Source organism: Schistocerca serialis, chromosome 3 (genome assembly GCF_023864345.2).
Source record: "Schistocerca serialis cubense isolate TAMUIC-IGC-003099 chromosome 3, iqSchSeri2.2, whole genome shotgun sequence".
NCBI lineage: Eukaryota > Metazoa > Arthropoda > Insecta > Orthoptera > Acrididae > Schistocerca > Schistocerca serialis.
In genome coordinates, this window is record NC_064640.1 from 839,639,479 (window position 1) to 839,661,451 (window position 21,973).

Here is a 21,973-nt window from a genome sequence, read left to right on the forward strand (position 1 = left end):
CCCCCCTTACTGGTAAGGCCATGCGGTTTTCTCGGATTTGTGTAGAGGTTGTGCTATGCTGCCCGTGTCATCCATATCTCCATTACACAAAAACTCCAGGAACTTAATTTGTAATTGCAAGGTCCGAACAGGTAACTGGGAAAATGACTGATAAAATATTTTCCTTTGAAGCCAAATTGCAGTTGTATATAACTGAACTTTGAGAAAAAGATTTCTTTAATTTTCCAACTGTGCAATGCTCCGACCAGATTTGACTGTAGCCAATAGTATTTACCAAGGCATGGCGTCCTATTTGAAAGAATATCTGGTAGGGGGGAAAAAGAGAAAGAAAGAAAGAAAGAAAGAAAGAAAGAAAGAAAGAGAGGGAGAGAGATAGATAGATAGATTTGCAGACATTAGAAATATTCGAGGCTGTTGCATTCTTGTAGAGAACCCTTGGCATGCTGAACATGATGATCCCAATTCTGCCAATTTAGGTTTCATAAAGTTCATTTGACACATAAAATATTGTAGCTTCAACAAGACACACAGTTTAAGACTCAATTTATAGTACATCATGGTATCAGAGTGCTTGAACCTTGGAAATGCATCTAACAATTACAAGAGCAATTTACGAGACTGTGCATATTTTATGTTAACACTATTTCCTCTTCAAGTCATCTTTGTGATAGTTCACTTTCACAAATGAACAACTTGAAAAATAAATATCATAATCTGTAGTCACATCACTTGGAAGAAGCAGTGAGGCTTGTATGTGGTCCAAACAACACAAAAGTAGAGAGAGTAGCAAACAGAAAATCCATCACAAATCACACTAAGTTTGCTTTGGAATTAGAATGAATGAAAATACAGATTCAAGAACAAACATATAGCTTTTTTACATAGCTTTTGGAATATGAAGGGTATTGGAAATGAAGGGTCTCAAGGGCATTTTTTCACTATGAAAGTTTGAGATTACAGGCATTAGAATAAAGTTTATGTGGCCATATGAATAATGTAACAATTTTTTTTAATGACAACAGGGTGATCTGGCATAAAAGTACTCTGAAATCCGCTTCCGGGACAAAATACACTGAGCTCAGACTGATTATGATAGTAACTCAAAATGATCAAAGTTCCAATCAGTCCCTCCCTATCTCACATCCTTCATACGAATCTGTTAGATGACATGAACATTATAAGATTACGCACTGCAATGAATTTCCTTTTCAAAGGGATAAAGGTGGATTGGATTCAGTTAAACAAATGGTGTGCATTCTTTCTTTCAGTTTATTAAAATTGATCAGCAGCCCTTTATGTTATTTTCTATATTAGTAAACATGGTGGCAGTCATAAATGTGAAATTCTGTTAATGGCGATTCTTCTTGTTCATCCATGCTATCACAACGATTATTCCTGTTAACAGCAACACACTACTCCCATGATTACATGTATAAAAATCTCAACTGTCGACAAACCAGTGTGCAGCTATTTAAAAATTCTTATTCCCTATATTGGAGAACTTTGATATACGAGGTGCAGCTAGAAAAAAACTGGACTGATGCTGGAAAAAACACTTATTTACAATTATTTACAATTTCATGTTATCTCCTTCAATGTACTCTCCTCCTCGGTCTCTACACCGCTCCATACGAATTTTCCACTGTTCATAGCAATGCTGCAGATCATTTTCGGTAAGTCCATACATTACTTCCGTCGCTTTTTCTTTTACTGCTTCAACAGTCTCAAATCTAGTTCCTTTCAAAGCTGACTTGACTTTAGGGAAAAGAAAAAAGTCACAGGGGGCCAAATCAGGTGAGTAGGGTGGATGATCTAAGATGGGAATGTTGTGTTTTGCCAAAAACGTCTTCACTGACAACGCACTGTGAGCTGGGGCATTGTCTTGGTGAAGGAACCATGACTTTTTTCTCCACAAATCGTTCCGTTTTCTCCGTACTCGCTCACGTAGGGTAGCCAGGACGCTAATGTAGTACTGCTGATTCACTGTTTGTCCCTCTGGTACCCAATCAATGTGCACAATCCCTTTGATGTCAAAAAAAATACAATCATCATTGCCTTGAATTTCGATTTTGACATTCGTGCTTTTTTTTGTCGTGGAGAACCAGGAGTTTTCCAATGCATCGATTGGCGTTTAGTTTCGGGATCGTAAGTAAAAAACCACGATTCATCGCAAGTAATAACATTTTGTAAGAAGGTGGGATCACTTTCAATGTTTTCCAGGATGTCAGAACAAATCATTCTTCGGCGTTCCTTCTGTTCAATTGTGAGACACTTTGGAACCATTTTTGAACACACTTTCTTCATGTTGAAACTTTCATGAAGAATCTGCCTAACACTTTCCTTGTCAACTCCTGTTAACTCAGACACTGCTCTGATTGTTAAACGGTGATCTTGTCGAACAAGTTTACCGATTTTTTCAATGTTTGCATCAGTTTTTGCTGACAATGGTCTGCTAGTGCGAGTGTCATCACTGGTGTCTTCGCGGCCATCTTTAAATCGTTTAAACCACTCAAACACTTGTGTTTGCGATAAACAATCATCGCCGTACACTTGTTGTAACATTACAAACGTTTCACTTGCAGATTTTCCTAGTTTTAAACAAAATTTGATGTTAACACGCTGTTCTTTCTGTACACTCAACATTTTCCGACGCACAGACAAAACGTCAACTACTTAAAACAGACGCCACGGGCAGACTGAGTGCAGGAGGTAGATGAAACTCGAGCAGTAGGCGGAGCGAGAGTCAATTCACAGGCCACGCGACTTTCAGCCCTATTGCATTCGTTTTATTGTTTCACCAGTACTAGTCTGGTTTTTTTCTAGCCACACCTCGTATAATGAACACTGCTGATCAATGTCAGGAAGTGCACAATAATTTTATTTGATGTAGGAGTCTGTATATTTTCTTCACCAGTTTCAAATACACATTTCTATTTGCAACAGGTGTTTAGTTTAATAGCTGCTCGAGGAGGATAGTATATTTATTTCCACAACTTATCATCTGCAACTGTCGGTTTTACCTGGTCCCATCTTTGACTCAGAAATATACTGGAGAATAAATTCCAAAAAGTAGCAACATGGATTTGTTAATATACTTAAAAGAGACGGTTGTTTACAAATTTCTTATATATTTGCAACAAGGAATATGAAATTGCATTAAGGGAGGTGTAACATAATGCAAAGGGCAGAAGAAACATGCATTTCCAACATTAACTAAACATTTTGGATTGAGTCTCATATTGCATAATGCCTCGCATAAGTAAAATTACTGTTATTAATATCTGTTCACACAGACAGCACAACACCACTTCAAGCAATTACAGTGTCCAAACTTGGAGGTCACTGAGGGTGGTAGCTACCAGAAATAGAACAGTCAACACTACGTGTCCTGATCTGTGCTAACTTTTTTCCATCAACACCTGGGGGTTGGAGACCAACTTATCATGTTCTTACAACAGCTAGTCTATTGGGGAGGGGGAGGGGGGGCCTCATAACAAACTAATTATTGTAGGTTACCAATTAATAATAAGAATGGTTCATATATGGCCCGATGTGTTGCTCCATAACTCAGCATTGGCTCCTCAGTAAAGAAGTTTGATGACTGCTGCTGTAATTCCCACAATAACGAAAAGCACACTGTAACTCACAGGTGGGCAACCTGTTTTAATCCAGACCATTGAAGAAATTCTGGGTGAAGCTTAAATGAACTTTCTTAGAGACACAAGTTTTGGGGCATAAGTAGTTGGCATGGTGGGTCAGGAACAGGATGGGATTCATATTGGTGCATTATCCCAAAAATATTAAATTCACGGACGCTACAGTTTTCACTTCATGTGCTAGGAGAGTTGCTGACGCATTGTCACAATGTGGCCTGCGGGCTTAAGTAAGTTTTAAGGTTCCCCTTTTTCACATATAAGAGAACATTTTATTTTATTTCCAGTTCTGCTACTTCACAAATGTGAAGTGAATGTATTGCACTGCAGTACGCATGGAGTAAGGACCAAGTGATATATTCCCAAGCTGGCTAGCAGAGGTGGCTGGCCATCTTCCACTTTTAGAGCCAGTGGGATGAGGTGCCGATGCAAAACTCACTCGTGACATCAGCAAAGATACGTAGGGCAAGTACATTTATTCTGGCACGAATCAAGTAATTATTATTAATAAATATTTGAGAACAAAAGTTGCCTTTTGTCACTCAGACATTATAAGAAGTATACGGGTCTAAATTCTATCTTCCAGTACTTTTACAATGCGAGGAAACGCTGATATTAATAAATAAAAGAATAACTTTGGCATAATCAAAGATGACACCAATTGTTCGCTCAAGTTACAGACTGGGCGCCATAGACAGCAGTCGTCGATAGGATGCCTTTTGATCTAGTCATGCAGTAGACCTTGCTCTCATACCATTAATTGTTAGCTTATAATCAGTGTGGACAAGTTCCTTTTAGGGTGTTTCTTAAACAACAAGATAATGGCATCCTGCGTAAAAATTATTTGCACAAAAAGCTTCTTCCTGCTTCATTATATAAAACATACAGTAGTACTGCACTTTCAGAATCCATCGGTGCTGCTACAGCTCTGCAAGGGGGTCAAAACTACGAGAGCATCTCCACGCAACAGGTAGGAAGAATTCCTATGTGGCGGCTCACCGAGTCAATTCAAGGACAAGCTGGTTTAACTATCGCAAAACTTGGGCGGGGAAGCATGGCCAGTTATACTGTATGCCCCTCATACCACCATTTATGAACTCACCAGCTAAACCGATACATTCCTGGAGGTTTAGTACAAGTGTGGGAGGGAGGGGGCAGAGGGGGCAGAGGGGGCAGAGGGGGCAGAGGGGGCAGAGGGGGCAGAGGGGGCAGAGGGGGCAGAGGGGGCAGAGGGGGCAGAGGGGGCAGAGGGGGCAGAGGGGGCAGAGGGGGCAGAGGGGGCAGAGGGGGCAGAGGGGGCAGAGGGGGCAGAGGGGGCAGAGGGGGCAGAGGGGGGGGAGTTCTTGCAAAGTATGTGAATGATGGCCGCAGGCCACCAAAGGTCACCCATGCCTGGCCTTACACAAACAATAACGAAACATGTGCTGTCTAACTCATAGGCTAACGAAACACAAGCAGAGCACAGGCAGTTAATGCCAGCACGGCATGTCTGTGCACGCACGGACTAGACCACAAACATATTTGCTCGAGGTTTACAATACAGATAATCACAAGTTCATACAACTGAGTTCCAGATAACTGAATCTCCACTGTATACGTATTTGTATAACAGCATTATATACATATTTTGTACCTGTTTTGCTTCTACCTATGTTTGTATTTTGACACCAATGATAACTATGTTATATTCAAAATCTAGATCTGCAATAAACCACACATTTTTGCAACTGACTGCTGTCCTTAAATTTGAATTCTACATGATTTTAAATGGTGCTCATATTTAGTGTTCTATCATCAATAACAGTATGTTAGTTTTTCACCATGAACAATAGTAAGGTAATGTACTTCATTTGTCGTTTATGTTACTGACAATGCTTTTTAACATGTCATGGCCTCCATGTTATAATCACTGCACTTTTTTTTTTATAAAATGGTAACTTTTTGCACAAAGGCAACAGATTACAAGTGCCAGTATGAAGTTACAAAGGAGCAGGAAATTTGGTAAGTCACATGAGCCTGAAACTGATGCAAGAAGGTAATGATGGACACACACATTATGCCACTCACCATCTGTTGATTTCATTATCAGCTTAAATTACACTTATCTACATTCCAACTCTGATGCTGAAGTTGATGCTAATGGAAGTAAAGCCGCTTAACACGTATGTGGATTAGCATGCAACTCATGAACAAATGATCATGTGTTTAATCAACATTTGCCGGCTTTCATGTGTATCGGATTTCATTTAGTGATAGGTCTGTTTCATCATAAACATGCATAGGTAATAAATTTTTATCCTAAGTATATCATTAGCCAGAATTCACAGCGAATGCAATGTAACAACCATTAAGTATATGACTTCCCAACAAGAACTATAAAACAGTTATTCGGACAAAGAAATAAGAATCAAGTGGCTATCAATCATGAATCCAGGTGATGAAAAGACATATTGCTTAATTCATTTACATAATGCATAAAGTATCTTCATAATGTACGAGGTAATGTTTAGTGGTGAACTAATGGACCTCTAAAAAATCTATCAAAATGCAAATATGGAAATGAAGTCAGTAATTTACAGACAGTATTTCAAATTATTATAGAAATTTTGGATGTTGTACCTGTGTAATTATATCAGCAGCAGCAACCATGTCAGCTAATCCAGCACTCATAATGTGATCCTCAAGATCTTTTAACATTGATGCTATTCCGTCGGGAACACGATCCATAAGCTTAAACATCAGCCGCAGCTCTATTAATAAATCAGAAAATATCAGCAATTATTGTGAAAATGCATAAACGATATGATAGCAGACAAATGAAATGAACAATATCTTCACCAATTATAGACAGTAACTAAAAACAGTATCCACTAAATATTCTGAAGGGGAGGAAGGAAGGGTTCAACGGCCCACTGGTGATGGAACTATCATGGGTAAGTATAATAGCCTTAATTGAGGGAAACCACAGAAAACCTAAATCAGGATGGTCAGATTATTGTTTGAACTCTTCTCCTCTTGCACATGCATCAAGAGTGCTAATCAATGAACTCATAATCAGTAGCAACATACAGAAGATCATAATTTGTCCGAAACTAAAGGTTAAAAGGTGCCACCATCTTGCAAATCTAAGGTTACTCTGGCTCCATTTCGAGAGGGTGATGGGATTGGATTAACTACAAACTGATGTACAGGGGGTGGACAAAATGCGACATTATGTGAGCTTTGTGAACAGATGCCCTATTCACTTGGAACACAGCCTCAACATTGGAGGACAAATATTGTACTATAGGATGGACCTGATTGGCCCAAACAGTCACACAATCCTCAGCATTAATGTGACCTTGCAGAGTAACCATGGGGCTGACCAAATACCATGATACCATTGCCCAAATCATCATCAAACTCCCACAGTTCATCCTTGGGATGTGAACTAAGCCAGAAGTTGGAAGTACTGTGAAACAAGACTCAGCTGACCAAATGATTAGCTTCCATAGCTCCACAGCTCAGGTTGTAAGCCTTCAGGACCCAGTTTTCCTGTTGTGCACATTTGCATCACTAATTGGTTTTGGAATTCCAGCTTGCCTTATTTTCTTCTTATGGAGCTCCCTTCATGTTGTTTTGGTGCTAACAGAGTTTGAGAGTCCGACTCAATTCGACAGTGACCCTTGCTGTTTCGTCATCTAATTTTTTTTTTTTTTCAGAATCTTCTGTCACAATCTCTCAACACACACTTTCGTCAACATTGCGACTTAGCAGATGATGTTTCGCCGCTTTCCCTGTGTGCATTATAAAACACCAAACACTTCAGCTACCTTGGTTATAGAAGCACCCATCATACGAGTAACAATTTGCCCACATCCGAAATCACTTAGCTCTAACACAATGCTCTCAACAATTACACATATCATTCTGACTACGACTGACACTTGAAATGAATTCAGACACGTTACAGATCTGCTACTTGTAGGCAAATACACCAGTGCAATGTACAGGCTTTGCTAGCATCTGCATTTATGTTCAAGCACACGTTTTTCAATGTTTCCAGTTTTTTGTCCAACCCCTGTATTTCAGTCAGAATAGGGGTATCTACTTACAACTGCCAAAAGGTGACATACTTTAACATGATTGAGACAGCCACACAATAAAACATGTTTTAAAATTAGAATATCCCTTCATTAGAAGAATGATATGATAGGAGGAGGATAAGCTGTAAAGGGCTTCCAGAGTAGGAATTTGCTCCAAAGTATAGATCAAATTAGAAACTAGGTGCAATAGAGTCTTTATTAACGATGGAATAACAGCTTAGAAATAAGTACGGAGATTATGCTCTAAATGTTAATGGGCTGCAAGAAGAAATTTAAATGATTGAAGCTCAAAAGTAAAGAAGAGAGAAAGGGGAGGAGAGGCAAATTTGAAAAAAAAAAAGACAAACAGAATAGTAATAATAATAATGATGATGATGAAAAATGGGGTGTCAATGTGCAGAATTTAAATGGAGAAGAGGAAGACAGGGTAATAGAGAAGCTAGGGGAAAGATATTAAAGTAAGCCAAGGCCCAGAGGATAGTGTGGATCAGGTACATGTCAGATAGCCAGTTCAAGTCTTACGGGTACTGGAACAGTACTGAAGACTCTGGAGATCCGTATTTATATTCACCTACTCTCCATTACAGTTACTAAATACCTGGAAAGTAATATCAAATGGGACAAATGTATACAATTAGTTGAGAGAGAACAAGTACATAACAGACTTATTGGGAGAGTGTAGCGCAGTTGCCAAAAAAGCAGACCACATACGAGACACTCCTTCAGTCTGTATATGAGTACAGTGAAGCTGTAGTCAACCTGAATGTCGTTTTGAACACCATAGTGCTTTCTAGACAGTCCTGTCAGAGGTGATACACACTTTTATTTCTCAGCCCTTCAAATTTACTTACCCAATCAGTTATAGGAGGACCTAAAGTTTAATGTGAGCTCCAAATCATGAAGCAACTTAGCACGGTTCACATTAAGAAATACTGCTAGAGGTGAAACAACTGGTCTGTGACAGACAAATATGCTAGAACTGACAGTTATGAACATCATGTCTATGAATCTATAATCTGACGTTTAACCTTGAGCCACTCTTCGTACCACTGAAGTATTTTCTGTCCCAATTAGGTCAGATTAGAGCAGATTCAAAGAATTCATAAGCACTTTGCTACATATTGTAACTACCTGGTTCAACTAGTAGCAAAGGATCTTAAGAATGCAGTTGCTTGAAGAAGTAGTGTTCATTTCACAGTTTATAATAGATCTTGGCCTTTTTGATCATTACTGTCTGATGATGGAATTAAAGGCAGGCTCGGTAAAACCACCAAAACTGCAGGCCTTCAAAAGGATCTTCTCTGAATGTAAAATATGTACTTTTCTAAAGCATTGTCAAATCAAACCTGGGATGGAGGGAGTCTGGAAAACAATATAGATGAAAAGCTCAGATTTCTACACATGGTTTAAATTAATTTTTGAGGATACATTTGCAAAAGCAGACACTTCTTCAGCAGCAGCTAAGGAAAACAGACAGATAATTGCAGATATTAGAAAGCCCTCCAGATACTTTAAATATCTCAGTTCATTACAAAAGCACTACGCTAAATCGTAGATTTCTAACACAGGCATTAAAAAAATATACAGGTGGATATTGCTTGCTGTAAAAAAAATTCAAAGACAAAACAATATATAATGCAGAAAACAAATGCAAAGTAGTGTGGGAACTCTTAAAACAGGAAACTGACAAAGTCGGACACCCAAGTATACTAACAAACCAAAGAGAGGGCAAAATAACAGAAAATGGTAAGGTATTGGCAAACTTTGTAAATGACTATTTCTCTGGTATAGCAGAGAAGTTGCAGCAAATATCTTCCTTAAACACATGTAGCACCCACAATGATTTACGCAGCAAGCACAATAATGTTGTTTCCCCACAACAGAACCTGAAGTCTGGGAGACAACACAGAAATTAAAAAAAAGTCAGCAGGCATAGATGAGGTTCCAGTGATTGCTCTGAAGGCAACAAGAGAAATGAGTCCTTTAGTTTTGGTATTTTCCCAGATTACCTAAAGCATGCACGAGTTGTGCCCTTATTAAAAGAAAGGTAATGCAGAAGGAATTGAGAACTTCAGGTTGGCTTCACTACTATCTCTACTACCTTCATTCTCAAAAATAATTGCAATTCATCATGAAATACTTATGAGTTACACGAATAAATAAAACCTTTATCATGAAGAACAGTTTGGTTTCCATAAGTGAGAGAAGTCTCTTGACAAGGATTACTGTTACAGGCGTACTCTTTGACTTGTCCACAGCTTTTGACAATGTACACCACAAATTACTACTAAACAATGTAGAAGCACTATATGTAAGAGGAAAAGGAGTGGTTTCAGTCTGGAAAACAGTTTAACAGTTAGAGGTAGTACACAGATCTGCAGATGACACATTTTTGGTAGAACAGTTGTCAAGTAAGAAACACATTAACATAAATGTTCATCAGGGAAGCGTATTTGGCTCTGTTCTTAATATATTTCAATGGCTCTCCAGGCAATGTAAGATGCGGAGGAAAGTTCACTTCGCTGACAACAGCAACTTCATAGCCATTGTTAAAACACCAGAACTTTTATCAGAGAAGGCAAACAAAACTCTATATGATGCTTGCAACTTGGCAATATGTAATAAATTAAAACTGAATATAAAGGAAACAGACAGTATGCGCTTCAGCATAAAGAGGGAACACAATTTTATCACATTAAGCACAGATGATAAATTCATAAATTGTGTAACACATACAAAATTTTCAGGGATGAATATTGATCATAAATTAACAAGGAATGAGCATATAAAGATACTGGGAAAGAAAGAAAAAAGAAAAGAATTTCATCAGCATGTTATGTTCTTAGAGTTTAATCATCAGTTTATAACAGCCAATGTCTTGTGGTGAAACACTGTTCCTAGGTACACCCAATTCACAGATTTGAAATTTTTTTCTGAGTGTGCAGGAGTGTGAATTGGAGGAGAGAGACATACCCATGCATTTCCAAAGTTTGCAATTCTCACAGAATCTGCCTCCGAATACACTGCTCTGCAAAGTTTGAGAAAGAGACATAAAACATAATGTAACATAAAAAAACTACTCAGTGGAAATATGAGTTAGTTGAAGCTAAAAAAAACACACACACATACACAGAGAGAGAGAAAATTCAGCGAGCAGTTACGGTGTACTGTGTTTGCATTCTTCATTACAACATGTCCCAAAGACAACATGTATTCAACTTCACACGGGATAGAATCATCGAGGAAATGGAAGGAGCTTTAAGTGTGATGAGTGCAGCCCAGGTGTTTTGTGTTGGGCAGAGGAGGGAGGGGGGGCAGAGGGGGTGGGCAGAGGGGGGGCAGAGGGGGTGGGCAGAGGGGGGGCAGAGGGGGGGGGCAGAGGGGGGGGCAGAGGGGGGGGCAGAGGGGGGGGCAGAGGGGGGGGCAGAGGGGGGGCAGAGGGGGGGGCAGAGGGGGGGGCAGAGGGGGGGGGCAGAGGGGGGGGCAGAGGGGGGGGGCAGAGGGGGGGGCAGATGGGGGGGCAGATGGGGGGGCAGATGGGGGGGCAGATGGGGGGGCAGAGGGGGGGCAGATGGGGGGGCAGAGGGGGGGGCAGAGGGGGGGCAGAGGGGGGGCAGAGGGGGGGCAGAGGGGGGGCAGAGGGGGGGCAGAGGGGGGGCAGAGGGGGGGGCAGAGGGGGGGGCAGAGGGGGGGGCAGAGGGGGGGGCAGAGGGGGGGGCAGAGGGGGGGCAGAGGGGGGGCAGAGGGGGGGGGGGCAGAGGGGGGGGCAGAGGGGGGGGCAGAGGGGGGGGCAGAGGGGGGGCAGAGGGGGGTGGCAGAGGGGGGGGCAGAGGGGGGGGCAGAGGGGGGGGCAGAGGGGGGGGCAGAGGGGGGGCAGAGGGGGGGCAGAGGGGGGGCAGAGGGGGGGCAGAGGGGGGGCAGAGGGGGGGGCAGAGGGGGGGCAGAGGGGGGGGCAGAGGGGGGGGCAGAGGGGGGGCAGAGGGGGGGCAGAGGGGGGGCAGAGGGGGGGGCAGAGGGGGGGGGCAGAGGGGGGGGCAGAGGGGGGGCAGAGGGGGGGGCAGAGGGGGGGGGCAGAGGGGGGGGCAGAGGGGGGGGGCAGAGGGGGGGGCAGAGGGGGGGGCAGAGGGGGGCAGAGGGGGGGCAGAGGGGGGGGCAGAGGGGGGCAGGGGGACAGAGGGGACAGAGGGGACAGAGGGGGGGAGGGGGGGAGGGGGAGAGGGACTGACCTATATTGAAATCACCACAGTACCAAACAAAATAGAAATAAACGACCAACATAACCAGTAACTTGGTTGAACTATTGGAAAAGATGTTTAATGCACAGAATTTTTGATGTTTTAAGTCTAAGAGGTCTGTTGTCTCTATTCCAATGTGGATTCCGAAGATCTCTAACTAACACTGATATTGTATATGATTGAATTTCATTATCAGAGAGGCCTTTGTGCATCACTGACATTTGATCACAGGATTTTTTGATTTATGCAAAGCATACAACATATTGCGGAAACATCACATTTCATCAACTCGGCGAGCGAGATTTTTGATGAAATTTCCCCGTGTTCACACCAAATTTATCACTTGGATGCTTTACAGTCACTGTGAGCACAACCATTAGTAACCAATATGTGAACGAAAATGGAGTCCCACAGGGATCAGTATTAAGTACCATTCTTTTTAAAATTTCAATAAATGACATAGTAGAGCTGTCTGTAGTACATAGTCACACCAGCATTATAAGTGGAGTTATGTACATAAGAACGCCAGCTGCAGAGAACTATACAGCAAACATTGAATGGGCAAAAAACCACGTATACAACTTCTCAGTTTTCTCACATGTTTTGCACTTTTGTAGGAGGATGATGATGATTTTATTTGAGGGGTACTCAACAGCATGGTTATCATTGCCCTGACTAAAAGTTAACATGCCAGTCTCATGGGGTGGGGATGAAGGATGACTCCACATGCGGAGCAGTTTATTATGCATTAAAGTCTGCCTCCCTTTCCCACCAATTTAGGGATGAAGGCTGACTGTTCATAAAATTTCACAACTCTTGTAACACTGGAATCAGTGTTGGCGAAGATGGTGGGCAGTCTCCATTAAGACTGAGGGCTGCCCTGATATCAGTATATAAGACACATGTTGGCAAAATATGCTGAACTGCAAGCAGCAGACCACAAACCTCACAGTGTGGTGGATCCTCCTGCGTGGAAGCTATGTGGAGGCAGCTATGTGTTACAGGACTAGTCCAATGTGCAGTCTGATAAGCAGAACCTTGTTTCAATGGTGAGGCTGACATGAATTCCGTCATGCCTGTGTGGTTTATTTGAGGGACCACAGTTTGTTTTCTGTCACCTTCAACCATTCAGTCCCCCAGAGACACAGAATGTGTCTGTCAGAAAACGAGATGATGGCATGCATTGGGATGGGACAGTGATGGACATAACCATCCCAACATGCTTCCTTGGCTGCTTTGTTGGCCATATCATTTCCCTGTATCCTGATGTGGCCAGGTACCCAGCAAAAGACCACCACCTTGCCATGGTGTTGGAGCTGCTGTTAGGAGTCACGGATGAGCTGAATCAACTGGTCTACTTGATACATTTGGCACAGTGTTTGTAGTGCACTAAGCGAGTTGGAACAGACAAGAAACCTTGTACAGCGATGCCTGTCAATCCTCTCCAGTTCCATCATAATGCCACATAACTCTGCATCATAATTTGTATACTGTTCTGGAAGCTGCACTTTGAAAATCCTATCAGGGAAAACAGAGGGTCAACCGAGGACATTCTCTTGCTGGGATCTATATAAACAATGATAAAACTGTGGTACGTACTCAAAATTGAAGAAAACTAAGTAGTAAAAATGTAATCTGTAGTACAAGTTTTCTTAAACCATCTCACGCTTAAAATCACTTTGTGTCTCTGAAGACACTAAGGCGACAATGCATTCCATCTCTTTCTGTGTATTTGGAGGTCTGAAAAATTCAGATTCTTGAGACAGTCAGTAGCAGATATCCCTAACGACTTGGTCACATGGGGCCCGATTCCTGATTTGTTCAAAATTAGGTTGGATCACTGCACTAAATGCCAATGACTGAGGTGACAGAGAGATTTTCAGTGCCTGTCAAGCCAAAAGGATATGTCGCCAAATCCAGAATTATGGTTCACCAGCCTCTCTGCACAAAGACACTGAACTCGTCTGGTCAAAACAGCTCCAGTCAATATCTGAATGCCCTAATGGTGGCCACCGTCTAACACCTTGTGGTAGGAAATATGGGCTGATCACAGGCTACGATGCCATAATATAAACATGATCAATCAAATGCCCTATAAAACAGCAGACAGCAGAACCCGTCAGCTCCCCATACTTTTCTGCTGAAGCATTTTAAAATATTCAATAACTGTTAACTCTTTGTTCGTAGTTCTTTCAAGTGTGGGAGACAAGTTAATTTTGAGTCGAACAATAAACCCAGAAAGCACACAGTTTCCTGAAAACATAAAATATTGTCTCCCATTGCGAGCACTGGTTGGTTAAAACTTCAACAAGAACGGTTAAAACTGACGTATGTGGTCTTCTCTGGTGAGAACCGAAAACCAGTTGTCTTGGCCCAGGTTTCCAGCCTCCTGATGAGCAGTTGTGGCTGCCTCATTGTCATTGTAAGATCAGAGCAGGAGTAGAAGATTGCAGAGTCATCCACAAACAAAAAGGATTTCACAGGGCTCCTGACTGTGGAGAAAATGCCACTGACAGCAATGGCAAACAATGTGGCACTGAGTACACTGCCTTGACAGACCCCACTCTCTCGAACACAGCAGTCAGATAAGGCATCACCAATGCGGTATCTAAAGTGCCAGTCCTCAAGGAACGATTGGACAAAAAGCAGCTAATGTCCACATACTCCATATCCACGAAGTTGACAAAGGACGTTGCACCTTTAAGTTGTGTCGTACACTGTTTTTGAGGTCAAAAAACAAACAAACCAAATGGTTTCTGTGTAAGGAGGACTCCTGTATCATTGTCTCCAGCAAATTAAGTTGTCAAGGGTAGAACAGTAGCACCTGAAACCCCAATGGGAGTGGCTAAGGTGACCTTGGGATTTGAGCAGCCAGATGAGCCAGTAGTTAACCATGCAATCAAGAGTCTTACCCAAAGAACTGGTAAGGCCTACATTCCAGTAACTGTTAGCAGCACTATGGTCCTTGCCTGGTTTCCATAATGGAATTAATATTGCCTCCTTCGAAGTCGGGGCGTACTGTCAATCAAACCAGATCTGACTGAAACGAGAGGAGCTGTCCTTTCGCTTCAGGGCACAGATGATGGAGCATGGCATAATGAATCACATCAGGTCCCAAGCAGTGTCTATGACTGCAGACGGAGCTGATTCCAGTTCCCACATGGAGAATGGAAAGTTGTAGGTTTCCTTATTATGCAAGAACAAATTGAGCTCCCTCATCTCCACAATCCTACGGAACACCTGAAATGCAGCAGCCTGCCTATGATGCAGTGACTGTATAAAAGTGTTCAGCTAGAAGCTGAGCCATGTCTTCTGATGTGTCCACCACGATCCCATTTCCTCACAAGGCAGTAAGGGGACATGTAGCGCTCTTGCCTGAAATTCTCCTTATTGATTCACAAACTTGGGCAGTGGAAGTGGACCAACGGCTGTCGTGAATTCCTTACAGGAATCCCTCTTCCATTCTTTTATCACTTGCCTTGTATGTGCTCTCGTAGATCTGAAGGCATGAGGGTTTTCTGTAGTTGGATGGTGTTCGAAGCGCCACACAGCTGTTCATCTGGCTCTGATTGCCAAGCAGCAGTCATCATTCCAACAAGGTACAGGTTGTCATTTGATGCGATTCCTAGACCAGGGGATGGACTCTGTAGCAACTTGTCAGATTTCAAAAGTTATATGGGCCACCGTCTCCAGAGCACAATCCTTTTCTGCAAAAACAGCGTGACTGCGTAAAGTCAGCACCAGCATGCCAGTCTGGAACGACAGAAAAGAGACGGCTGTGAGATATGGTCAACCCATCGCATGCTGACCAATGTCCCTCCAGGACGACAACACAACAGCAGCGGCCTATAGGTGAAGAGGATGCGAGCGCTGCCCCCAACTGGTGACAGCCCACTTCAATAGCCTCTTCAACATTAGCCACTTCGTTAGCCAATGCATTGTAGCTTCCATCATTAGCAAGCTCTATGTAGCACAGACTTGCGGTTGTTTATTCTGAAGGAGACTGATTATTTTGTATGTCACCCTTTGCTTGTGATGCATCTATCGAAGTTAAATATTTGTACTCGTTATAATAAAACTCATATTAATGAGTTGTTTGATTGTCTAGCGAACTGAGTATGCAGGATTCCTACACAACAACAACATGGTGATGATGATGTCCAAATAACAGGGTGCCGACAATATACGAGCAATAACATAGCAACAAGCTGCTAATGTTTCAAACCCAGAGCTATCAGCTTCCCCAGACTGTCTCTGTTTTGTTTTGTCATGGGCTTTTGTGTTTTGCTGGCGCCTTAATTCTACCTTGTCCTTTTTTTTTATTTTGCAGGGGTGTGTTTAAACGTTTCAGCAGTGTCTCTTATAGGCCTACTGCATCAACATCAAAAGTGTTGTCCAAAGCTCAGTGTAACTATCCACAAATAGAGAGAGAGGGGCATTGGTTATTATGTGTGGTGTCACCACATTCCACCACTATTTGTATGACATGAAATTATACTTAATAATGGATCACAAGCCGTTGCAGTCCTTGTTTCATTTGATGAAGCCAGTTTCTGTACAAACTGCCCAAAAATTGCAAAGATGGGGCTTTTTGTTGTCTCAGTACCTGTACGAGATTGAGTATTGTCCAACAGCTCAACATGGTAATGCAGACGCACTTTCATGTCTTCTGATGGGTCCTGATACAGACTTTGACGCCTCTGCTGCATCTTCTTGTCACATAGATGTTCATGATTCTGAGTTGCTTCAATCCTTTCCTATGAACTATAAGCACCCTACACAGGCCATGGAAGTTGATTCAGATTTGAACATTTTGCTAAAATACTTTAGCACGTATTGGCCTTGCTCATTGCATAGCATAAAGAACTCTTAAATGTGCCAATACTTTGAACATCAGCACAGCCTCACTATACAGCAAGGTGTGATTCTTGTTCAAAATGACAGTGGACAGTCGTGTGCACACAGACTTTGCAGGACCTTTTTGGAACATTTGTTGGTTGATTGTGGTAGACTTTTATAGCAAGTTTCCTTTTGCTCTGCCAATGAAGTCGACAATGTCACATAGCACAGTTCAGGTGTTGTCCTCTATTTTTTTGCCTCAAAGGTTTGCCTGAAGTTGTAATGTCTGACAACAGCCCCCAGTTCACATCAAATGAATCAAACATTCTGTGAACACAATGGCATAGAGCATCTAACTAGTGCACCGTTCCATCCACAGTCAAACGGCAAAGAGGAACATTTTGTCAGAAACTTCCAGCAGCTGATAGCCAAACTTCGCACCGCACACACCAGGGATCAAGCACTGCACCTGTTTCTCATCTCCTATCGTTCGCATTCACGAGACGGAACTTCGACGGCGGAACTACTTCATGGCCACCGCCATCGGACACTGTTCTACCCACTCCACCCTCCTCAGCATCCGATGCCGAGGTAGACCACAAGTATCACTTCGAACTGCATGATATTGTGTTTTACAGGGTTCTTAGCAGCAGCAGATGGTGGACGTGTTGCGAGATCCTCTGTCAACTTGGCACATGCATGTATCTCATTTCAGGCCCAGACAAGTTGCAGTGCCGACATCACAATCTAATTTGCCACTGTCATGTGCACAGTGATTCTTCTGTATCTCTTCCCCCAGATTCACGGATCCTGAGGACAGGGCGGCCACAGCAGCCACCAACCCCACGGAGATGGAGCGTTCGCCTCCTCCGCCTCCTCTCGTCCTATCGACGGCGCTAGATCTGCCCACACTGCAGCAGCCAACAGCTTCTACATATTGGTATGGACCTCAGGAGGTGGATACATACCCTTGTGGGCATTTTCTGGGGGACATTTCCACCAGAGCGTAGGCCGGATTGTGGGGTATGACCGGAAGTCTGACGTCCCCTGCAGCCACAACTTCCGGTCCATCAGAGCATCCCACACTCCTACCTCCACCCCCCCCCCTTTGTCTTGCTCCATATATGACGACAGTCCTTCACTTGGGGAAGGGGGGGGTGGGGGGGGGGAGGATGTTACAGCGCAAAGTCAGTGCCGACACGCCAGTCGGGAATGACAGAGAAGAGGTGCCTGTGAGAAATGGTCAACCGACCACACGCTGACCAACCTCCCTCCAGGACGACAATGCAACAGCATCAGCCCATAGGTGAAGAGGACATAAGCACTGCCCCCAACTGGTGACAGCCCACTTTGATAGCTGCTTCAACATTAGCCACATTGTTAGCCGATGCATTGTAACCACTATCATTAGCAAGCTCTACGTAGCACAGACTTGTGTTTGTATATTTTGAAGAGGACTGCTTATTTTGTATGTCGCCCTTTGCTCGCGACGCATCTATCATAGTTAAGTACTTGTACTTGTCTTGTTATAATAAAACTCAAATTAATATTAATGAGTTGTTTGATTGTTTGTCTAGTGGACCATGTATGCAGGATTCCTAGACACAACAAATAGCCTGTTGACTGTACAGCAACCAATTTGCCTTTTGAATCATCCACCTTCATTGTCTCCTGTCAACCACCATCCAAGTCGGCAGACGGATCCACACTGGGAAGTGGTCACTAGAACATAAATCTGTAGCCAATTCCCATTAAACAGAGTCTGCAATAGCTGGGGAGCAAAAACAAAGGTCAGTAGCTGAAAAAGACCCTGTAGATGTGGAAAAGTGTGTCATCTGATCCGAGTTCAAAAGGCAGATATTCTCGGAATGGTCAAGTTGCTCAATAATTTGATCCCTGGAGCCCCAAAGCACATTGTGTAGACTGATTTTTTTGTTTTAGCGCAAAAAACAACTAGGGTCATATGTGCCCACATCAGAACTGTAAAACCCGAAGACAAAGAGAAGTTAAAAAACGACTACACATTAATGCCAATCGATGGAACAGAAAACAGCTAAAAAACAGGGACTTGGAGAAATGTCTAAAAAATATACCATAGAGAAATAGAGGTCCTGAACTAAAAATTAAATGTCCTTCTCCATTCTACTACAACAGATAAAAAGTAAAACGCGGTCGACAGCCCGAACTTTGTTTGCTAAAACGGCCAATAACTCAGACAGCAAACACAAATGAGAACGTCAGTGGTTAAAAAAGGGCATTCCATGAGGAAATGGTGGACTGTCAAAGGCTGAGCGCAAGAAGCACAGTTCCTTTGAAGGGAGGGCCAGTGGTGATGCCAAAGTGACATCACCCGCTGACAGACGGCAACACAGATATCATCGGAGGGAAAGGGAAAACTAGCTGGCTGAGGTATGAGGACAGCAGCCTTGTTTCTGTCATACAAATGTGACCAGGAACCCACATAAACATCATAGTGCCTTCATCACGAGTGAGCATGTGACAGCTTTCCTGGACAGGTTGCACTAAGGGATGGACAGTGTACATCACACACAGGCTATAAAGGGCACTGAGAGAGTCGGAGCACATGACAATTGAATAGCCTGCGTCACTGGATGTACTGCATGGCCTGATACAGGGCGAAGAGCTCTTCTGTAAATATTGTGCACGGGTCTGGAAGCCGATACTCAAAAAATATCAGTGCCAATGATGAAGACTCACCCCAGCCATTGTCAGTCAGGGCCATCTGTGTACACGAAAGTACTGTCGCGAAGTTTCATGCGAAGGTCATGAAACTTAAGGGGATAGAGTGAGGTTGGATTAGTGTTCTTAGGAAGTGAATGAAGGCCAAGATGGACACACTGCCGCACGAAGCCAAGGTGGTGAAGGGTTTCACACCCATTGTCAAAGTGGCAGGTAGCATGAAGTTAAGTTGCCAGAGCTGAAAGCAAACTCCAGGAGGTAATGGAGAAGAGAGACATGCCACATACAGGTGATCAAAGGCATCGTCGAAGATAGAGGCATAGGATGGATGACCACACATGGCAGACAAATGGCTTGGCATCTGCTGAGGAGAAAGTCGCAGCAGTAGGACAGTGGTAGTTTTGCAGCTTCTCTATATGGACTCTCAACCGGGCTAGTGTAAAAGGCGCCAGGGGCCAAATGGATGCCACAATGGTTGATACTATTGAGATGGCATAATAGAGATGGACATGTAGATGGATAAATGAAACACCCATAGTCTAGTTTCCACTGGACGAGGGACCAGTACAAATAGAGAAGGGTGGTTCAATCTGATCTCCATCAAGTGCCAATGAGGTCATGTACGACATTCAGGGACCACATACAGTCGGCTGCCAGGTAAGACACGTGGGTGGACCAAGATAGTTTCCTATCGAGCATGAGCCCCAGGACTTTCATAGTTTCAATGAACGGAAGAGCAACATGCCCAAGATGTAAAGATGGTGGAAGAAAGCAAAGACATTGGAAAAATGAAAGGCATTGTCGATGCTCCATTAGTAAAGATGATCAAGGCATCGCTAAAGATGCCATTCAATGAGACAAGTCCATGGAGAACTGCAATAGATGGCAAAATCGTCAACAAAAAGGGAGCCGTAGATGCCTGGCAGGAGACAGGCCATTATATGGTTAATGGCAATAGCAAAGAGGACGATGCTCAGGACGGAACCCTGAAGTACACAGTTTTCCTGGCAGAACCCACATGTATCTTGAAAACTCTATCTTTTAAAAAGTCCTGAAGGAAATGGGGCACGCAGCCACATAAGCCCCACATTCTGAGAGTACGGAGGATACCAGTCCTCCAGCAGGTATCTTAGGCTTTCTCCAAATCGAGAAACACAGCCACAGTCTCGTATTTCTGCAGAAAACCATTCATGACATGCGTGGACAAAGTGATGAGGTGGTCAACCGCAGAATGGCGCACTTGACATCCAATATTTGCAGTGGTTAGTAAATTGCGAGACTTGAGTCACCACACGAGCCGGGCAAGAATCTTGCATTCCGTCACCTTGCAAACACAGCTGGTGAGAGAAATGGAGCAGTAGGTTCAAGGAAGGTGTTTGTCCCTACCAGACTTAGGTATGAGGATGACAGTGGCTTCACACCAGTGTCTGAGAAACGTGCCCTCTGCCCAGACGCAGTTTTACATATGAAGCACAAAGTGCTAGCCCCCAAAAGAAAGGCGCTGCAACATTTGAATGTGAACATCGCCTGGTCCATGTGTGTTTGGATCTGATGGGCACCCAATGGCAAGGTCATCAGTGCCCTTACACTTATGAAAACAAAAGAATGTGGAAATGAAATAAAAGTGTTTGTACACGCATGCACTCGAAATGACCACACAGTCACACTGTATCACATGCACTAAAACTGATTAGTATGGAAGAGAGCTAATCAAGGAATAAAACACAGGAAACAAAACACAGAAGAACTAAAAGAAAAGCACAAGGAAATGTGACTGGCTGACCACTTACAAAAAACTAGGGTGAGCCAGCCACCCTATGACACATTAACAACATCTTCCTAATATCGTGTTAAAAACATTGGACATTTCACAAAACTTTAAAACCCTAACCACATTCATTTGATCATTAAATAAAACAGATGGCAAATGTGCCACAGTCTGTTGGTTGGCAAATAAAACACAGTCCAATAAAATGTGGCACACCGTAATCTGAACGCCAGAAGCACCACACATTGGAGGGTCCTCCTGCCACAGTAAGAATCCGTGTGTCGTAGAGCTGTGGCCTATGTGAAGACAAGTAAGAAGGACCATGTCTTGCCGACATGGCTGGAAGGAAGTACTCCACGGCCGAATTGTAGGCTTGATGACACAGAGCTTGTTATCATTCACTGCCAGCCACTCATCTTCCCATCTACAAATGGCTCTGTACCTCAACACTGAGGTGACAGCATGCAGGTGAATAGCACACCGAAATGCCAGAGGATCATGACACGCCTCCTTGGCTGCTGGATTCGCCCCTTCATTACCTGCAATTCCAATGTGTCCTGGTACCCAGGAGAAAGTCACTTCCTTCCCCAGTCGTCGTAGTTGTAGGAGGACATCCTGGATGTTCTGGGTATCTGCTGGGTACAAACGTTGAAGAGAATGAAGGGCGCTCAGAGAATCTGAGCAGACGAGAAA

At 43.3% G+C, this 21,973-nt stretch overlaps 1 protein-coding gene across 4 annotated transcripts in view; it reads right to left on the reverse strand.

Moving 5' to 3' along the window:
- The window catches only part of LOC126470897 (cullin-5), a 242,068-nt gene that overhangs the window by 119,492 nt on the left and 100,603 nt on the right, over positions 1–21,973 (reverse strand). For all 4 annotated transcript variants that reach the window (XM_050098924.1, XM_050098923.1, XM_050098922.1 and 1 more), the window contains exon 7: positions 6,273–6,403. In XM_050098924.1, the coding sequence (XP_049954881.1) occupies positions 6,273–6,403 (131 nt within the window). The remainder of the gene's footprint in view (positions 1–6,272; positions 6,404–21,973) is intronic.